The 21,474-nt window shown below is 39.1% G+C and overlaps 1 protein-coding gene across 2 annotated transcripts in view; it reads left to right on the top strand.

Moving 5' to 3' along the window:
- The window catches only part of MEIS1 (Meis homeobox 1), a 139,511-nt gene that overhangs the window by 70,891 nt on the left and 47,146 nt on the right, over window positions 1-21,474 (top strand). For both annotated transcript variants that reach the window (XM_064364187.1, XM_064364186.1), the window contains exon 8: window positions 7,983-8,128. In XM_064364187.1, coding sequence (XP_064220257.1) covers window positions 7,983-8,128 — 146 coding nt within the window. The remainder of the gene's footprint in view (window positions 1-7,982; window positions 8,129-21,474) is intronic.

The raw sequence follows: 21,474 nt of genomic DNA on the forward strand, positions 1-21,474 counted from the left end.
AACTCCTGACCTCAGGTGATCCGCCCACCTCAGCCTCCGAAAGTGCTGGGATTACAGGCATGATCCACCACACCCGGTCTAACTATTTACAATTTCTTGTGACCATTTAAGAAACCTAAATTCCTCTAGGAAGGAAAAGCCTGATGGCAGATCTCTGTGGAGACAACTTTAGGAAGCATATTGAGCCGTTTCTTTTTATAAGTGCCAATGAGACGTTTATCTAAAGTTTGCGTATTCTTCCCACCATTCTTAGCTCCATCTTTTCCATCAGTGCCACTGCTGTGTCTGTACCACAGGGCATTTGTTAAGCCTCTTCTAGAACTCAGCTCTGCCACAGCAGGTGCCCACATCTAACTTTTTATTTTGATTTCCAAAGGAACTGCTTCAGAATTTTCAGGAAAGCTGTGGGTGGTAAAATATATGAGAATGTGCCTTCTTTTGTTTTCTTTTTATTAACTGAGAATCATTTTGAGCTAAGAAGAACAAGGAAGCTTTAAACACCTACAGATAAGAGGAGATACAAAAGTGAGGCCAAGGAGTTAACAGAATCCTAATTAAAGTTAAACTTGGATCATTACATATTTTGTATGTTGGCTGCAGAGTTGTATACTTCACATATATATGAAGTATAGTGTGTTTCTCTCAAAAATGTGTAATAAGGCTTAAAGGGTTGGCCAGACACAGGGCCTAACACAGATAATCCAAGCACTTTGGAAGGCTGAGGTAGGAGGATTGCTTGAGGCCAGGAGTTCAAGACCAGCCTGGGAAACATAGTAAGACCCCCGCCTCTACCAAAAATTAGCTGGGTGTGGTGGCATGCACCTGTAGTCCTAGCTACCCTGGAGGCTGAAGCATGAAGATCCCTTGAGCTCAGGAATTTGAGGCTGCAGTGAGCTATGATCGCACCACTACACTACAACATGGGTAACAGAGTGAGACATTGCCTCTTAAAAAATAAAAATGAAAAGACTTAAGGGGTTGTAGTATGTCTTCAGGGAAAAGCTGATAGAATTACTTGAAAAAATTAAGCAAAGCCAGAGTTCTAGAGTTTTATATTTAGCACCAGATGTTTGGTGTTTAAAATGCTGGCCTGAAGTTTGAGCTGAGGATCAAATTGTCTGCTTAGAAACAATTGAGTTTCTCAGCTATGGTAAACCTAAGAAATGTGCAAAGAGGGGAATATAATTAATTCACTGGGGAAAAAATGCAGAAAGAAATAACCTTTGCTCAGAAAAGATGCACAAAGAACAAGAAATTTTAGTTAAGTAAATGATTTTAAATTATAATTGCAGAAAGTAGTAATATATTTCTGAAAGGCTATGGTAGACATCATAAAGGATTCTGATACCTTAACTCTTAGTCCATCTTTTGTCCAAGATGATCTTAAAGGCTTAGAAGAAATGGTCCAGCTCTGGGGAATGTATTTCTTGTATGTTTTCTTATAGTTCTTTATTGAATTTCATTGGTGAATATTTTTCAAGAGTTTAATTTAGCTATGTCTCAAAAAGAAAAGAGATGAAAATGAAAACTGTTTTCTTCCTATAGTGAAAAAGATGCATTCATTTATTCATTTTATAAGCAACGAAGAAGTGTGTACACTGTACACTGGGGTAACACTGAAGTTTGAGAGCAGAGAGGTGCATGACTCGGTCCCTGCCTTCTCAGACACTGTAATCAAATCAGGATAAGATATATGGAAATAAACAGTTTTAGCGAAGTGTTAGGATGCAGGAATGTCAGAAGAAAAATCACTCAGTTGGTGGGTAGGAGTGGAGTGTCACTCAATCAGCTACAGTCCAGCAAATACCTCTTAGAGGATATGGCCGTCGAGCTGAGCCATAAAGGCTGCGAGGAAGTTTGCCACGTCACTGGGGGAAGCAAGGGAAGACTGCTGCAGGGAAAGGGACGAGCATAAGGAAATGCAAAGAGGTAGAGAAAGCAGTGCATGGTGCCCTGTCAACTTCAGGTCTGCTCAGGACTGGAGGTGGGGCTGTGAGTGCCAGTGCATGTGGGGACTTGGCAAATGCTAGGCTGGAAAAACACCCAGGAGAGAGATCGTGAAAGGCCTTCCACACCAGGCTAAGAAGTATAACCTTTATTTTAAAGGCAAAGGGTAGCCGCCACCAAAGGATTTTAAGTACCAGGGCGATATGATCAGATATGTGCCTTAGAAAAATTATTCTGGCAGCTATTATACATTCTAAATGAAGATAAAACATCTCCTTAAGACCTCTGAAGTATTCTAGCTGATTCCTGAAGAAGGGATGTCTATAATTCTCACCATTTATCCTCTGAACATGCCACAGAAACATTATCCCACCTGAATTCTAGCTAACTAGACTCAACCATGACCTGAAGAAATGGGTTTGGGGTAGTTGTTACATTTCTACTAATAACCCTGATCATTAGGCACACCAAGATAGGCCACTACAGAGGAAACCCAACCTTTCCATATTGATAGGATGTTTGCATCAGCAGCCACCAGCAAGGCAGGAATGTTCTACACACTTTTTAAGGGATGAGATGCTATTTTTCCTCATGTAAGTACTCTATAGGAGAAACATGCAAGAGAAAAAAGAAACCTTCATGTTGTGCCTTCTTTTTGCTGACAATCAGATTATGCAGCAATATCCTATTTGCATAAAAATGTAGCCGCCTTACAACATGAACTGTATACTTTCATAAGCAGACTTTTGAATTGACCGTTTGGAAAACTTTCAAGGCACAATAGAGTTTACTCAGTATCAAAAGATACAACTATAAATGGCCTGACGTTTGAGTCCAGGTACGTTTTGGGATTAAACATTATTCCTAAACACTGGAAGAGGAGAAAAGTTTAAAAAGAGGATATGGCCCAAAACGATGGCGTCTCGATACAAAATTGTAAATGCAAACAGATCTCGAAGTCACTGTGGCTTCCAGCTTGGCTTCTAGGAAAACAAGGTGGTCCACAACCTTACACGTTCATTTGCCCTGGCAGTCGAAAGTTCATCTCCCTAATTAGAAGTTTTGCTTCTATGACATAAAGAACTTTCTAACAGACATCCCATCTTATTTTTACCTGATGGCTCACTGGCACAGGAAGTTCTGATCAGTTGTGATGTAAATCTTAGGAGTTGCTTTGGGTTTTATTGTTGCTTCACTCCGAGTAGGTTTAGGGAAACAGCAGTCCTGAGAGGACAGAGGGAGTTAGGGAGAGAAAAAAATGGGAGCAGGGCTTTGACCTGCCAGAGAGGAGCCCCTGCTGACACGGTCAGTCTGACCCATTGAATGGCCTGAATACGATAAATGCCGCTTTATCCTGCCTTGAAAGGCACGAGATAGCACAGTCTAAATGCCTGGGCATGCTTAAATAGGCGACTCGGGATGTTTGAGTTGAGCGTGTTTGAAATCTGAGCTCTCTGACAGCCTGGGAGCTGCCACAGGTCACCTGCCTTGCTCCGTAGGGACAGGCCCAGGTCTCACAAGAAATTGTCCGTAGACGAATTGTAGTACAAATTCCTTTCTTTGTTGGTTGGCCTCTTTCACTAGACCATGGCCTATAAAATTTTGTAAAAACAATTCTTAAATATTATTTGAAAGGGCAAATGGCCCACGCTGAAAGGTTTGACAGTTTGACATATAGTGCATGGTTTTGATAGCTCGGAAACTGAAAAGTGTGGCCAAGATTCTCCCCCTGCTCGTTAGAAGCCTGGTGTTTTTTAAATAGTGTCTTGTTGCTGTGCAGAGTTCCTCTGCTCCTCGAAATCTGACAGGCAATGAGTCTGCTCCAGTGATCTTAAATCCTTTTAGACTAACTTGTGAGAAAGTAGCAAAATACTGTAGCTAGCACCTTTGAATCCAGCCTCCAAGAGGCACAGAACCAGGTATTGCCAATTAAGGAGCCATTCGGATAATCATATCAAAGCAGATTGCTTTAGAGTCTTCTGATAATGCCTGAGCCTGTGCCTAGAGAGAGAGGAATCCAGAGTTTCACTTCATTGAGGGGGAAAAAAGAGATTGGAGTGGCTGGGTCTCATCAGAGCCCAGGAAGTTGCAGGGAGGGGATTTCTGCATTAGAATGTTGCATATGTGCGGCCTGTGTGTATGCAGCCCCAGCGGCTGCCTCTGCATAGCCAAAGGCCATTTTCAGGAGCCTCTGGCCCCTCAGTCACTGGCCTGCTAGTTAATTGCCACACGGACTTCATGACACATGGGCAGATAATATGACATTTTCAGTTTCTGTCACTAGCAAACGCCACAACGTTGCTTGCACTAGTTGCTAAGAAGCTGTCAGAAACCATTAGCGGTTGGCTAAAGTCGCCCTATGGCATTTCCTCATGGCATCAGCAAAACGAGCATAAATCACCCACTGGAGCCTACTGCTGTCCTAATGAGGCTGTAAGCTTGTTTATGGACTAGCATGATTTTTATGATTATTTCCACCTTTTCAGTTTGCCTTCATTCGGCGGCAGGAGAAGTCAGCTCCAGGAATGAAGTCACTGCTGACATTTTACAAATGTGGTTCAGAGCTGCTGCCTGCTGCCGTGTGGTCAGCCGGCGGTTCTCCAAGTTTGTTTAGTGATCTTAAAAATAAAAAAGGAAATAAATTCTCGAGAGACCACATTGAGGTGACTATATCAAATTGCGGAGCGAATGGAAATGCTAAAGGTACAATTGACCGTTTAGATTTTTCTCTGAGGTTGAGACATTTCCAGATCAATTTTCAATTTTAGAAAGTGGAAGAGGTTAAACAATTTATTAAAATCTATGAAAGTGTTTGCTTTTAGAATAGTCTGTTTTTATTATGCTCGTCTCCTTCCCCATCTTCTCCATTTCCCGAACTTGTGTCGGAAAGGAGCAGGGTTTATTGTTTTAGGCTTTTCTGAACATGCACCAGTATTTACACTGGATTGAAAGCATTTGCTTCCAATGAAAATCTTGTCTTAGATTACAACCCAGCAGTGTAATTTCCCTCCCAGATGGGAGTAAAGTAGCTGTATTTGCCTAAAAACAGTAGGAAGAACAAACTGTGCATTAAGCCAAGGCTGTTTTTGGCTTGAGCTAATGATGTAATAGAAACCTTTTATTCAGAAGAGGTCACTGCCAGGGACTGAAGGGGGTGATCTGGCTCCTGCTTGAAAGGTTTCTCCATTGTATCTACATAAGTCTTCACTTAAAAAATTCTGTTCCTAATGCTTCTGCTTTCATACAGCAGAAATAAACAGGAAAGGTTCTGGTGAGTGTTACACATGGAATGCAGAAAGCCCTCCTCTCCTAATGGAGTATATAATTCAGGTGCCCTCAAGGCACGCTTTCAGGAATTCTTTTGCCTGAGGTAATGGGAAGCTAAGGTTGCTTTAAGGCCTTGATTATCTATTGATGCACAAAGCTGGAAAAAAGTCATCTCTGCTGGATTATAGTAGATATTTCCATAAATTATCAATGAATTCTCTCCTAGGCAGGCACTAGGCATTGCTTGCTAAATTAATCTGAAGGGGTTTGAGGTGGATAAAAAGGCTATTTTTTCTTAAAGGTGGAAAACAATCATGAGGAGGTGGTGAAAAACAGTATTGTTAGGTTATAAGCTTTTCATTTTTCATCAGTGATCAAGTCATATATGTCTTTTCCTTGGTTACCTTTTGCATATGGAAAGTGGATTAGCCCATTGAAAATTTAAATGCTGTTGAATTGTTTTCTTTTCTCATGTTTCTTTAATGAATTGTTATTTTATATGGTAAATTGCTTCTCTGAATAAAAAGCCTGTTTAAATACTGGACTTTCAAAGAATTTATTAGGCAAATCCAAGGGGATGTCTCATAAAATACTTGGTTATGCAAATAGTTTGGTTGAGTGGAAGGAGTGCTGATTTACAGATGTGGGGGTCTGGTGCAGCACAGACCCCAGTAGTTCCATGCCATGGTACATGACCTTGACCCAGTCAGGTAACACAGCGTTTTCTTCACTGATACAATGATGGCTTTGGAGTGGTGGGTTTTCATGATCTTTTCCGAGTGAACGCAAGCTATGATTCTGTGAAACTTTTAACAAAATAGACAGATTTTAAATATAATAAAATTGTGGATTTTTAATAATGAAAGGTTAGACTCAGAGAAGTTTTGCAAAAGTTTTGCATTTATAGCATATTCTGTAATAGTAATAGAAATGTTGGAATTAGTCTGTTCCTCGCCCAACAAACTTTCTAAACTTCAGCTCAGTACAAGTCAAGGCAATTAAAAAAAAATTGAGGGACATTTTTCTTTTTTCTCATGGGAGAGAGGTGGGTCTGCTGAGGGAGCTGTTAAGAATAGTTGATTAGGCCGGGCACGGTGGCTCAAGCCTGTAATCCCAGCACTTTGGGAGGCCGAGGCGGGTGGATCACGAGGTCAAGAGATCGAGACCATCCTGGTCAACATGGTGAAACCCCGTTTCTACTAAAAATACAAAAAATTAGCTGGGCATGGTGGCGCGTGCCTGTAATCCCAGCTACTCAGGAGGCTGAGGCAGGAGAATTGCCTGAACCCAGGAGGCGGAGGTTGCGGTGAGCCAAGATCGCGCCATTGCACTCCAGCCTGGGTAACAACAGCAAAACTCCGTCGCAAAAAAAAAAAAAAAAAGAATAGTTGATTAGTTGCAACATACCTACTATAGATTAGACAGAAATAATTGAAATTGAAATAGACATTTAAAAAAATTTTTTTAACGTAGGACCTAATAACAGAAACGAGAAATATAGAAATTCATGAAGCCATGGAAATGAACCTGGGGCTATGTACAGGAAACTTGTCTTACCAAAGTATCAGGTTCTTCGGGTCGTGTAGGTGGCTCTCCAATGACTTATTTAACCCAGTAAATGTACTCTTGGGTGTATTTTCTTAAACCTAATTTCTAAGCCTGTCCACTATAGCTCTTCCTTTTGGGCCCAGATCAACCTGTCGGTTTCTAAGAGAATGGTGGACCAAGCTAAGCTACTTTTTAGTGTAGTGGGTCTTGTCCATTGTGGTTTTCCTTTTTGACTTTGATGCCAACACAAAAATACCTACTTTCCATTTGTACCTTGTAACTTATTTTGGTCAGTGTGATTATATGGGTTACATTTTTATTTTTCTTATTAAATATGGCATTATAAAAAAGAAATACTACCTTTTAAAATTTCATTGTGTCACAGAGCCAAAATATTTTCTACAAGAAACAGTGTAAATGTTAAAATAAAAATAAATAGAAAAATAGGATCCAATATAGAGGAATATGTTAGCAGGTGATTTTTCAGTGTGGAAAATTTAAATCTAGCATGAATTTTAGAAACTGCCTGAATTGTTAGTGTAATGCAATTCCAATTTACTGTTAATTAGCATTACCTTATTTGATTTATGCAGTAATTGTTTTCTAATTAAGAAACTATGTCAGGAGTTTTTCCCTTACTAAACTTGATGTTTTCTTTCTATTAAAAGAAAAATTATATTTTATTTGAAGCATTCCTATACCAAACTGCTTATATGGTGGATTACCTACATTTCCCCATCCTAGTTTAACTAGTCTTAAGATAGATCGCTTGTGGAAATAGTTGATAGCTTAAATGCATCTTCTCACAAGTCAATGTTAATGACTGTGGGATTGGAATGCCCAGGCAGCGATAGTGCCACTGCTAATGACTGCCACCATGTTTAACTCCCCACTAGGAGTTACACTTAACCTGTCTCAGCTATACATATTGAAATAATTACCATAGCAACAAAGCCACAAGGGGATTGGATATTTCCCTCCATTCCCTTTGACTTTTGGCAATGTTCTTTGGAAGAAGTTCTTTATATCTCACTACTCTTGAGCCTAGGCCTTGTTCTTTCTCTTTGTCTTGGAAAACAAAACAAAACAAAAAACAGTACCAAAGAAACTATTAATCATTTAAATTTGCTCTTTTGGTTTTGTTTGTATCCAAAGGCATTCTATTTGAATAAAGCATGTCAAGGTAGCATCAGTCAAAATTTGATTCACTATGTTTGCAGGTGATGGCTTGGACAACAGTGTAGCTTCCCCCAGCACAGGTGACGATGATGACCCTGATAAGGACAAAAAGCGTCACAAAAAGCGTGGCATCTTTCCCAAAGTAGCCACAAATATCATGAGGGCGTGGCTGTTCCAGCATCTAACAGTAAGTGGATTCTAAATGACATATGTAAACTAAATATGGACAATGAACCAGTTTTTATAGAAAAAAATGAGAAAAAAGTAATCCCTCTGGACTTGAAATATTTCATAAATCACTGTGTTCCCACAGTTTTTGCAAAAGTGTTAGCACTTATTTCTTAGCTACATACCCCAAATGAGAAATTTTATTTAAAATTCACTATTGCGATTTTGTTAACTTTTGTAAGTTAAAAGGTTTCGGTGTTCATGTGCACTTGTGATTTTAAGTATGTATATTAATGATGTTGATTTAGTAAGTATGACCCTTAAGTGCTCAGAACCATCTCCTACTAAGAAGAAAGTAAGACAGACCCTAGAGAGAGACTTAATATCTTCTGATGCTTTAGTGGACCTTTATAACAAATGGTCCACAAAAATTTAAATCATGTTGCAATGGCAAGATGATCACATAATTTGCTTTTAAGTGGTTTGAATGCACTGGCTTCCATTACAACACATTCATGTAAGTCAGAGCTCCACAGTGAAAGTTGTCCCTGTATTTAGAACTGTAAAGGAAAACAGCAATATAGAGTCAGCTCTTCCTGTGTAGTCCCTTGTGACTTTTCAAGCACAGTAACAGTTTATATTGTCTGTGCGAGTATTGCTGTTTTCACTGCAGGAATTCTCCTGGAGATGTGAGAAACTGGAGATTTGGGGCTTTATGCCACTGGGGGATTTGTTTTGTTTGGTTATTGTCCTGAATGAATTTCATGTTCAAAATATTTATAAGAATAATATTTTGGTGGATATTTTTGCAAGTGCATACTGATTTAAGGAAGATTTGTGGATAAAATAATATTTTAAAAATCAACAAGACTGTTGACCAGGCGAATTTCAATATTAGAGACAAAGGATGAATTTAGACAGGTTGTAGCAAAGTTACATAGATGAACAAATGTTAAAAACTCTTGAGGGTTGTTTTTTACTATCAGGAAGAAATATTTTATGTTACTATTTTTATCTTAGCTTGCTATCCTAAAGTCATTTTTTCCTCAAATATTAAAGTTAATCCTGCATTGTCATAAACAGGTGCGGAGCCTGTTTACCTTCATACCTGGGCCCACTTTCAAAGCTGTGTTCCTCAGTGAGTCTTACCGGTACAGAGAGACAAACTCAGGAGATGTCTGAAGGCCATGTTGGTTCTGCTCCTCTGGATAGAGGCTGTGCCTCTAATCATACTCAATGGTATAAATTAATCCAGATTTTCCAGTGTCAGTGAATAAGATAAAAACTGAGAGCAGCTAAAAAAAAAACCAAAATGTTTCCTCTCTTCTCTTCTTCCCATCATAATTCCAAACAGTAACTAGATTACACTGACAATTTTTGAGTAAACTTTAGGGCTTGGGCTATGCTGGAAAGTAGTTGAAGATTTCGATTGTTTTAGCTGTTATGATTTTAACATCATATCAAGTTTGCCTAAATTCTGATTCAGGCACCATTACTTATCTGACACTTGTTACACATGGATAGATATTTTGAGATCTGACTCCTGCAAGTTTCCCATTGAAGATTATCAGTCACTAATGAACTGGGGGGAAAGAGGACTCAGGTCTTGAGGGCATATCGTGAAAAACGAATGATATGACATTTAGATAAGAAGTGGCAATTGGTCAAAGGTGTGTAGTACAATGATGCAGCTGCAATGATGCTGATATTTTATCTCCAGAGCTAACCAGCTAACTTGCTCTGTGGAATGAGTTGGTGTGGTGGGTTAAAATCAGGTTGGCCCTGAAGTCACAACCAAACAATTTCTATTTCCTAGACTAACAGAAACAATGAATAGATTTCTTCAGCCCCATCTCAATCTGCAAAGGAGTTTTGGCTTTACTTGAAGCTGAGGTGCCTCTGAATAAAATATAATCAAATATTGGTTCAGACAGTATCAGGAGAGAGAGAAGCAAGTTATTTTATGCACCCACTAGTTTTCCTGTTTTCCTAGGTTGGACCCTTATGAAGATCCCTGCAGAGAGCTACATTATCTTGAAACAAACAAACAAAACCAAAATAAACTTTCTAACAACCCGCATGATTTTACATGCATTGCCTTGCTTATATGGACTATGTGTTTGTTACTGAGGCAATTGTAATAGAAATTATTCATGAACTGCCTGATTTCTTGAGGCCTGGATAATAGTCTTCAGTTTTGAGGTCTTTGCTGGCCTGTGCCACTGCCCTGAAAGGGGAAGCCCATTCATCCATGTTTTCCTGGCTTTCTATGAATGTTTATAGGTGTTGCCTTGTGGTTTCCATTGGGTATTTCTATCCCCCTTACCCACTCCAATGCCATCTGCTCATACAGAAATATTGATTAATGATAATGGTCTGTAAATATCTAATTGCTCTTATAACATCATCTGAAGAGCAAAGTTAGGAGATATGTTTAAAATTTTCATCTTTTCCTTCCCCCAGTGAAAAAGATTCCTTCCCTCTTCTCTAATTGCAAGAGCAAATAGACCTCCAGTAATAAGGAACACCCATTACCCTTGTTTTGTAATCCTCCTTGAAGGAATGCATGGACTGCTTAGGTAATATTTATAGTAAGGAGCTAATTCTAATAAATTCTATGAAAACTCCTATAGAATCTAAAGAGAGTTTTGTTGTTGTTTGTCTAAATGTAAGTAACTGCTGACATCTCGGTACTAATTTTTTGGTAACTTTATTTCAAGTTCTGAGAGGTCTTCAGGGATGCACAAGTCATTAGGAGTTATCTGTACAAATTTTAAATGATCACGTCATTGCTATGTGATAAATGGAACTTATCTAGAAAATCCTTTCTAAAATCTTGCTAGATATAAAAGAACCATTGAAATTCTGGCTAATTAAAACAATAGGAATACCAATTTATTAGTAAATTGTAAACTAATCTTTTTTTTAATGCCAAAAGGCGTATTTGAAAACCTCCCATACCTTTTAAAAGCAAATTGCTATTTCTTTTTAAAATAAATGGCTCAACCCTTTCATTGGGTTTATTCAGTGAAAAAAATCTGCCCTTGAAAGGGCTTTAAAGCATTTCTGTGTTAGAAGAGTAGAATAGGCCCTGAATTTAAAAAAAAGAAAAAAAGAGAAAACCTTTCTGGATTTGCACCCCAGCTGCATGAGAAGAAAAATGTGCCAGTCTGTAGTTATCCACAGGTAGACTTAATCAGTAGCACATTTTACTACTCCAAAGAGAGAACTAAAGCCTCATTCTTGGACTCACAGTCTCTAGCAAGCTAAACTGGACATACTTGTATATAATGAAAACAATAAAAGAAAAAAGAAACGAGTTTTAAACTTTGGTGATTATGGGGTAAGAGGAAATTTCAGTGAGGTAAATTCCCAGCTTAGACTTAGTTGAGCATTTGCCAGAGTTGGTAAGTAGAGAGGGTCTCTTAAAAGAAACTATTCCTTGGAATTGAAAAGAATGACTGACAGGATTTAAATAATAAGAGAGAATTAGAAAGAAAATAAAGACATTTATTAAGAAGAATACTTACATTTGCCTGAAGATAAATTATTGCAAACAATTAAAATGTGCTTAATATTTGCATATGAGTCACTGTGTATTCACAATCAGTTCAGGGGCATATGTCATATCAAGGTTTCTTTTTCCTTCTTGAAGGCATTATTCCAACTGTAAACATAGCCTGTGATGTCATAGTGCTTAGGCTGGATGTATTTTGCATATTATCAGTTCTTTTGCTACATAGTGTTACAAAGATGTGTGTCCAAGGGCTTAGTGAAAATGAGGAAAAGGAGTAAACGCCATGTTTAAGGTAAAAATCAAGGTTTTTTTTTTCTTTTTTGTTTTCCTACCGTATCATATTGCAGTCTAATCTAAATAGAAAAGCGGTTAATGTGGTTGTTATTTAAAATATGCAGTGACTGTATTTTTTTCTGCATGGAGCTTCTGTGCCTCCAGGAATACCGAAAGTTAGGGAGAAGGGAGGTAGTCAGAAAGTATACCTACAGATTCAGGTGAAGAAAGCATTCACAGGTCAATATCCGCCATTGACCAGTCGGGGTGGCGATCCTGATGGTGAAATGATTTTCATTCACACTCTCTCCTACTCCTCATTCTTTCACCATCCTGAGGATCCCATTTGGCTAAGCCTTACTATAGAGACAAACTTTGCTTCTAAGTTAGACACACTTATGTGCCAAGTGTTCTTGTTTGATTTTCTTTCTTCTTTGTTTCTTTGTGTGTGTGTGTGTGTGTGTGTGTGTGTGTGTACGTGTGTACTTCTAGCCTGGAAAATTTTTGCGTGTGTGTGTGGCCAAATGTATGTCTTGATTTCTGATTTATAAGACTTTCCTCTCATTGTGGATAAAGCCAATGTGAGAGGTTGTAGAATCTTCCAGGTTGAGAATAGCGTTTCCATAGAAACACTATTAGATGAAAAGTGCCCTGCGGGTCCGCCACTCTAAGGATGGAGTAAATGGAATTGAATTGGGAATTGAATGCTCTAGAAGAGACAGATGTTGTTTCATTGGTTTCGCTTTTAGTAACAAGATCTGTTGGAGTCATCTTAGTGTCATATCTCTCCTTGCCATTTTGGAAGAATTATTCTCTAAACATTATGAATTATTACAATGAAAACGTACACCTAATTGGTATCTGGATAATCCTTTCCGTTGATCGAAGTTAGCAAAAAGTTGAAAGGCAGATAGAAGAACTCATAGGTAGGCACATGGGCAGGTAGCAGATGAAATTTTTTCCTCTCCTCCCATTTCTATTTCTCTTTCTATTGCCCACCTCTGTATGCTGCCAGTTTTAACAGTGAATATTCCTTTTAAGCCTTACCAGCCAGCATCCTTCAACAAAGACGTAGGCAGAGTCCTGAGAAGGTGGTGGGGCAGGCCAACTGTATTCTCACATTCTTGCCTGAACTGTTCATCAGGGTAATACAAAGTATTTGAGAAAGGCAGTTTCTCCTTCAAACTAATCCTAATCTACCTTAATTATCATGTGCCTGAGCCAAGGGAAGTGGTTTGTAGTGATAGCAGGGAACTTTGATTCCTTCTTCACTATGTGTTATCTGCAGACAGATCATTAAATTAAGAGTCTTGAAAACTAATATAAAGATGTGAAAAGATTTTTTTCCTTTCAGATGTCCACGTACCCTATCAAAAATTAGCTCTCTTACATACCTAAGAAGAATATTTTCATAGTTTTTACTTTTTCCCTTACATGTAACTGCCATTCACCTTCACCTCTGACCAAAGCTAGGCTTTGCTGAAACTAACCCAGGCTTGGATGACAAAATCCTTTATCTTAATTTTAAAAGATCTCTGCTACTTTGAAGATAGCATATTTCTACTTTGACTAGATAAGGACCCTGACTATTTTTCACTCAAGTGGGAATCATCGGTCTGGGGAGGAAAATGGAGCCGATTATTTAATTACTTGAGGGGAATATTGGAATGCCCTAATTCTTCTGTGATATACATCATATAAACTCTGTTTTAATAATGAAGCGGGTGGTTTCCAGATTCTGGGGCAACTGCCTTTTTCTTTTTCTTAGCTGGTTATTGAAATCCTAATGGGATGGGTGATGAATTTTCTTAGGTCAGGTAAACTGAAAAGGCTACAGCTGGAATTCTTCACCCAGAAGAATCGGAGTTAATACTAATGATCATTGTGAATTAGAAGATCAAAGGAGAAGCATCAGCCTGTTCTCCACGTTGTTGCCCCAGAGGCCATTAGTGACCTGGCAAAGCTCTCTCCCAGCCTTCTCTGTACCTCCTTCCCCTTTCCTGGGCCTTTCTTCCCCACTCATAGTTATGCACCTCTGACCTGGAGTAATTACAGTCAGTTGATGAGGAGGCATGGGGGAAAACAATCGAAAGTAAAATCAAAAGTCCAACTTTAAAACTGCCAATTTATCCAGGTATATAACCCTTCCGAGCAAACGAGCTCTGTCTGAAACTCTATGTTACTTTCAGGGTGTGAGTGAGATTTTTGTGTGCAGTGAAATAAGTGGTTTATTCATTTCACCAATGGTTGTTTCATTATAAGAGACTTTTGTAGAGTCTGGCTGGCAATCTGAGATAATTCTAAAATTTTTCTTTTGTTTCCAAGGTTCAGATAAAAATACACCATAGTTTGGTTTTCAGATATATTTTTAATTGGGCTGATTAAATAAAGGATTATGTGTAAAACAAAAGTGCCCATGGACTTTTTACAATTTGTTAAGTTGTTACTGATGCACATAACTGAACACTAGCCAGCCATTTATACTTCAAAGTGTGTATCAATATCATGTCTTCTTTTTATTTTAATTAGTGATGATATATTTTTAAAGATAAAATATCAAGCTTGGTCAGTGAACATGCAATCAATTTATCTTTCAGATTAAAATTGGAGTACCACACGAATACATGTGAGTGTGCGTATATTTTTTTAACTAACTCAGTCCAACCCCTAGGAATTTTATATAGGTTTCATTGTTTCTTTCTCAATGTTTAAGATTCCTACTGATGATACTTTGCCTTAAAATATGAAGGTTTGGCAGAGGGAAAACCAGATGGATTTATTTTATAAAAGATTCTAGTGCTTTGGATTGTTTGGTTTTGGTTGGTTGGTGATTTTGCCAGTAGCAGTAAATCTACAGGTCATGGGATTTAGGATCCTAGGACTTAACTGGGAACATCCACATCATATCTGTCTCCTGTGCTGAAGTGTGAGTATGACTATCTGCTCATGTACATTTCTACCCCTGCCATCTATGAATTTTAATCCCCTAAGTAGCCATGTCCACCACCCTAATTTTCCCTCCTCCTGCTGATGTAGGTCCATGTCAGAGGGCAACCAAGTAGTGGAGACCACGTTGCAATGGTCTGTTGCTCAGCTCACAAAACACTCTGGGCCATGACCTGAGCTTACCTTTGATAGATTGAAAGCCATGTGATAGCAAAAAAATATCTGATTGATGCTCCAGGCAGTAATGATAGGGATTGTGTAGATGCACATCAAAATGATTGCTCCTGATGTGCGAGTGCTTTCATTTCAGTATGGCTTGTCCTTCCTTGTGCGAAGTCTGGAGTGTGGTAAGCTTGGCTAGCAGCTGTGGACTTGATACTCACTTCAGTGTGTCAAGAGCCAGAGAGTGTGCTCAAGAACTCAGATAAGGCATCTCTTTCTTGGTGGGCCAGTGGAGAGCCTCCAGGAGCAAAAGAGTAGCTGGAAAGGTTATGCTACACAAGCTTCTAACATTTTAAGGACTTGTTTTTTCTTGCCATTGCAAAACGCCTTCACTTAGCAAATTATAGCCCAGTGAGCATGGGTCCCAAGATGAAATGCATTCCTCTATCTAAAGAAAAGGTAGTAAATAACTTGATGTTATGAAGGCCAACATCCTAAATTAGTTGAGATAGAAATGACTTGGTGTTGTTTTTTTTTTTTTTTTTTAGACAAGAGTATTGCTCTGTCTCCCAGGCTGGAGTGCAGTGGTGTGATCTAGGCTCACTGCAACCTCCGCCTCCCGGGCTCAAGTGATTCTCCTGCCTCAGCTTCCTGAGTAGCTGGGATTACAGGCGTGCACCACCATGCCCGGCTAATTTTTGTATTTTTAGTAGCGACTGGGTTTCACCCTGTTGGTCAAGCTGGTCTTGAACTCCTGACCCCGTGATCTGCCTGCCTTGGCCTCTCAAAGTGCTGGGATTACAGGCATGAGCCACCATGCCCAGCCAGACATGATTTTATGTTCTTAGAAATACTCTGAAATAGAGTTCTTGGTGAATTTGAAGGTCCTGTTGGCATGATCTCTTTAAAAAAAAAATGGAGTGATATATATAAACTTGACCTTGTAGCTGTCTGTGCATTTCAGTTCTTAATAATCAATGTCAGTTTTTATCTGTTTCCACAATTACCTTTGTTGCTAGCATCCCTGCAGCACCCAGGTGCTCTCATTTGCCCCATGGCACAGATTTCCCTGAAGATTTGGTACCCTGGGAAGTTTCTGGGATGTCCAGAGACCAGCAGGTACAGTTTGTTAACATGAACACTCATCCTATGAAAGATCAAGGTCATTTCTGTTGCAGTTTATAGAAGTTTAGAAAAAATTCTTATCTATTATTTAAAGAAAAGCCAGTTTGCTAACTTCAAGAGGGAAGAACTTCACAAAAATGAATTCATTGAGAAAAATAAAATAAAATAATTTGTCTGCAAAATGTGACTTTTATTATATTTTTTAAAATTCAGCTATTAATTGCTTGGCTATTTTGACATTTATTCCATCCTTTTAACAGCTGAAAGAAAAAACTGATCATAATGCTAAATGAAAATTTAATATGTAAGTATATGGTGCTTTATTGTTTAATATTTTCCTATACACTGGATTCATAAGACAATCCTGTGAGATGAGCAGGATGACAAAAATGAAGTTTAGAGAAGTTAATGATTTTTCTTTTTTGTACTTTTTTTTTTTTTTTTTCTTGAGACGGAGTCTTGCTCTGTTGCCAGGCTGGAATGCAGTCGTGCCATCTTGGCTCACTGCAACAACCCAGGTTCAAGCAATTCTGCCTCATCCTCCTGAGTAGCTGGGACTACAGGCGCGTGCCACCACACCCAGCTATTGTTTGTATTTTTATTACAGACGGGGTTTCACTAAGTTGGCCGGGATGGTTTTGATCTATTGATCTCATGATTCGCCCACCTCGGCCTCCCAAAGTGCTTGGAACTGCAGGCGTGAGCCACCGCACCCAGCCAGTTAATGATTTTTCTCAAGATCAAAAGTGAGGAACTGGCTGAGCTTGAACCAGGATCTCCTAACTTGAATTTCCATGTGCTTTCCACCACGCTGCCTCTCAAACACACAGCAAATCAAATCGAATTGTGCAAGTTCAAAGGTATAATTACAATCTCATTCCACAAGTTAGCTAATTAGTATTTTTAAACAATAAAAATATGAGCCAGAGGGGTTGGCATAAAACTTCATAATGCAATCTGATGGTTATTAGTAACTAAGGGTCAAGGATGGTCCTTCCGTTTCTGGAATCTTTTTCAACAAATATCTGCCCATAAAAAGGGCAAAGAAAGCTACAGCTGTTGAAATTTTGTGACAATCATCATAATTTGTGCATTTTTGGAATTTCAGATTTTAAACATTGTTTAACTGCTCCTCCTTCCTTACAGAAATATGTAAATCTGTACCCATGGCTATTACTAACAATGTCTGATAGTGCTTTGGGGGCGAAGAATCTTTCCTTGTGCAAATCCTGACTAAACCTTCTAACACAGAATTTAGCTCCCTTAAAGATTTTGTCACGTGGCCAGGCCGCCAAAGAGCTATGTCTTTAATTTGCTTTATGGAGATACAGGAAACTGCTTATGCAGCCCCGATTACTCTTAAAACTACGATCCAACTGTCGTTTCTCAGCAAAGAAGGCTGCTAAACCCAGGAGAATTAAGCTGCCACTCTGGGGTATGACACCGAGGTCTGATCATTTTAAAGCTAGTAATAACCAGAATCCTAAAATTCTTATGAATAAAATGTAATTTTAGTAATGTTTCCATAAACAGTGGTAATGGTGGCATTTTAGTAGGCAGTGACATTAGTCACATCGAAATTGTACCACATTGGCTTTTAAATTACTCCACCTGTCTGTATGAATAGAATTTTCAGTGTAAAAGCAGAGAGACAGCTGCTGCTAATGTCTCCTTCTCCCTGTGCAGATAATGCTGGCAAATCTACATGCAGAAAGGACTGGCTTGTGATGTAAAACGGTACCTGACCCCGCTGGCTCCTGAGCTGCAAAGCAGTACCTTTAATTACCAGTGGCTGTGTTTAGTTGTTGATATAAAAATGTCAGCTTCCAGGAGTGTAACCTCAGGTTCACTCCCTCTAGTAATGTCACCCATCGTACAATATTTTCTTCCACCCACATCCGTAATGCGATGGGTGAGCATTTATCTTGATGTGTTTCAGAAACACGCAAGGCATTAATACTTAAAAGGAAAATGCCTAATACTGTGCAAACTTGATTGATGATCTTTCTGTTGGAGAACTTTTAAAGATTAGTGGAATCTGGTTCCTTCTTTCTAGCCAGAATAGAAATATGGCATGCTGTTTATACCTTCAAAGGGCTTAGCATCATTCATCTAATACAAATACAGGTTCTTATGTGAGGATCATGGCAGGCATTTCATAGAGCAGAAAGGGTAAAGCATGGATGGGCTTGAGAATATTGAATCTGTTCCTACGTGCCCATGTTTCCTATTGATAGATGAGGAAGTTTACTTTTTAGAGAAGCCCGTTTGCTCTTAGCCTTTTGATTATGGTTCTATCATGGCAGCTCCATTGAGACAAGAGTGGGCCAGGCGAGGGGATCCTCCTGTTGGAGATGCCTGTTGCCGACAATGTATTTGATGAAATGGTAGATAGGAGATATACGTGTCTGGCTCATTGGCAGGCATTTTTTTTTTTACTTCTTTTGCACAACTGGTGTTTTCGTGTTTAATTGAACAAGGAATGAGTAGTAAATGAAAGCTGCTGCTTGAAATCCCACTGTGAGCATGTTTTGCACTTGGCTCCCCAGTGACAAGGCAATTTGTGAAATTATGTGACGGAGTAATTAGATGAAGCCAGGGCTCCTGACTGTTGCCATGCATATGTGGTGAGGGTTTGTTAGGAAGAGGGAGGGGGTGAAAAAAATAGATTATTACTCTGGCAAGTCGGCTCAAAGCTTCTTCATTTATTTGTAAACAGAATATTTAGTGACCGCATAGGAAGTAGCTGTAATCACCAGCTCATAAAGAAACCACAGCAGAGCTTTTGGATTTTTGCAGAGTGCTCATGTAAAATTTAAGCTGGGAGGCAGAATCCCTGTTAATGTAATTAGGATCTAATTTACCACCCTTTGCACACAGATGTAATAATGTCTAGATATTTATTCTATCTTTAAGCACGTTACATATACCTCAGTGCAGCAGTTACTGAACAGAAACAGGTGTGAGCACTTTCCTAATTCGTTTTTACACTGTAAACACATAGCAATTTAAGGGAAATATTTACCAAAAACGAGGGGAAGGAATGTCTGCAAATGAGGCAGTAATGGACAGTTGCCCTTTATGTACTGATGGATTTCTCAATGGTTAAGTAAATTAAAGCAAATGCTAGAAAAATCAATAGGCCAGCATAGTCTTGGTTTTGCCTCATAGACTTCAGGACAGAATGACAGATGTGGTATCTATGACCCATTTAAGTATTAATGCTTGAAAAACAGCTTCTGCATGCAAGGTTGTAGGCTCAGAAATGTTCTCCTATATTAAATTACAGACAATAATATTTTTAAGTGTACGTGGAATTTATATGTTTCAGTTAGGTTGTTCTTATGTGTTACATTTATACTGGAAGATTAGTTGCTTAGTTGTTGCAATAGCACCATAAATCAGTTTTGAATGATCCCACAAGGAAACATCTTCATAACACTGTAGTTGGAAGGTGAAGATGATGTATTTTGAGCTGACGTGTATGGCGAAGTGAATATGCTCAATAGCACTCTATGTGGAAACCAAATTAAATTTAATTAAGGAGTAGATGCTCAGAGCCTTTGGAAAAAATCTGTAAAGTAGCATTCAAATGTGGCATTGTAATTCAGTTAATCTCCAGGGCTACAAATGCTGTATTTTACATTTGAACTAACATGGGTAACATGTCACATAGGTCGACCGTCATAGCATGTGGAATTGTAGAGCTACTCTGATGTCCTAAGTGGTAGGTGTTAGCCTCTGAGAATGAGAAGGCAGGCCTTATTTGGTAGCCCCTCAGAATGTTAGTTTTTCCACCCATTGTTCCCATTTCTAAAAATTAATTACTAACTTCAAGATAAATAATTTAAATACAGTCAAAATGTTGGTTTGTTGACTACCAGAGATAGGAAGGCAAGGAGAGAAGCAAGGTCAAATGTACTTGCATGTCAGAGACATGCTTTTATGATCGAAATAAAATGAAGGGTTAAAGTTATTATCTGGTCATTGGAAGAGAAGGTGCCTTTTGTTGGAGAGAAAAAGAGTTTTGCTACCTTGAAGTGTCCTGTTTACCTTCTTGTGCTGACTGAACTTAGACAATAATTGCTGAACTATCTTCCTTGCTCATGACAAATCAGGCATGGTCCAGCCTGACTCTGGGTTTTGAAAATCAGTATGTAAAGATGATAACGTGGCCAGGTGTGGTGGCTGTCGCATGTAGTCTCAGCACTTTGGGAGGCTAAGGCAGGAAGATCTCTTGAGCCCAGAGGTTCAAGACTAGGCTGGGCAACATGGTGAAACCCCACCTCTACAAAAAGTTAAATCATTGGCTAGGTGTGGTAGCTAACACCTGTAGTCCCAGCTACTTGGGAGGAGGTTGGAGGATCACTTGAGCCCGGGTGGTCAAGACTGCAGTGAGCCAAGATTGCGCCACTGCACTCCAGCCTGGGCAACAGAGCAGGACCCTGTCTCAAAATGAATAAATAAGTAAAATTTAAAAAATAAAGGTGATATTGTGATAAGTCATATTGGAAACATTGCTAGATTGGTATGATAAAAAGAAGTAGAGGCCGGGTTTGGTGGTTCATGCCTGTAATCCCAGCACTTTGGGAGGCCAATGTGGGTGGATCACCTGAGTTCAGGAGTTCGAGACCATCCTGGTCAACATGGTGAAACCCCGTCTCTACTAAAAATACAAAAAAAAAATTAGCTGGGCATGGTGGCGCGTACCTGTAATCCTAGCTACTCAGGAGGCTGAGGCAGGAGAATTGCCTGAACCCAGGAGGCGGAGGTTGCGGTGAGCCGTGATCGCGCCATTGCGCTCCAGCCTGGGTAACAGGAGCGAAACTCCGTCTCAAAAAAAAAAAAAAAAAAGTACAAAATTAGCCAGGGGTGGTGGCGTATGCCTGTAATCCTACCTACTCGGGAGGCTGAGGCAGGAGAATTGCTTGAACCTGGGAGGTGGAGGTTGTGGATAGCCAAGATTGTGCCATTGCACTCCAGACTGGGCAACAAGAGCAAAATTCCGTCTCAAAAAAAAGAAAGAAAGAAAAAAAGAAGTAGAATGATTGTTTAGATTCTAAATAGAAGTCTTTAATCTTTTTTTATTTTCACACAAATATTTTACACAAATATTTCACACAAATATTTACAACATTTCTCTGAATTTGTATCATGAGATTTAACAATAAATACATTTGGAGTTTTAACTGAGGTATAATGAGTAACTTTAAAAAAATGAAAGTCTATCATCTAAAAAACCAGAAAATGAAAATCACTACAGAACTGAAAATTCTTTTGTTTCTTTAAAAACAGTGAGCCTTGGCGGGGCGCAGTGGTTCATGCCTGTAAGCCCAGTACTT

This window comes from Aotus nancymaae, unplaced genomic scaffold, assembly GCF_030222135.1.
Source record: "Aotus nancymaae isolate 86718 unplaced genomic scaffold, 86718_ANA_hifiasm-v0.15.2.pri h1tg000057l, whole genome shotgun sequence".
Taxonomy (NCBI): domain Eukaryota; kingdom Metazoa; phylum Chordata; class Mammalia; order Primates; family Aotidae; genus Aotus; species Aotus nancymaae.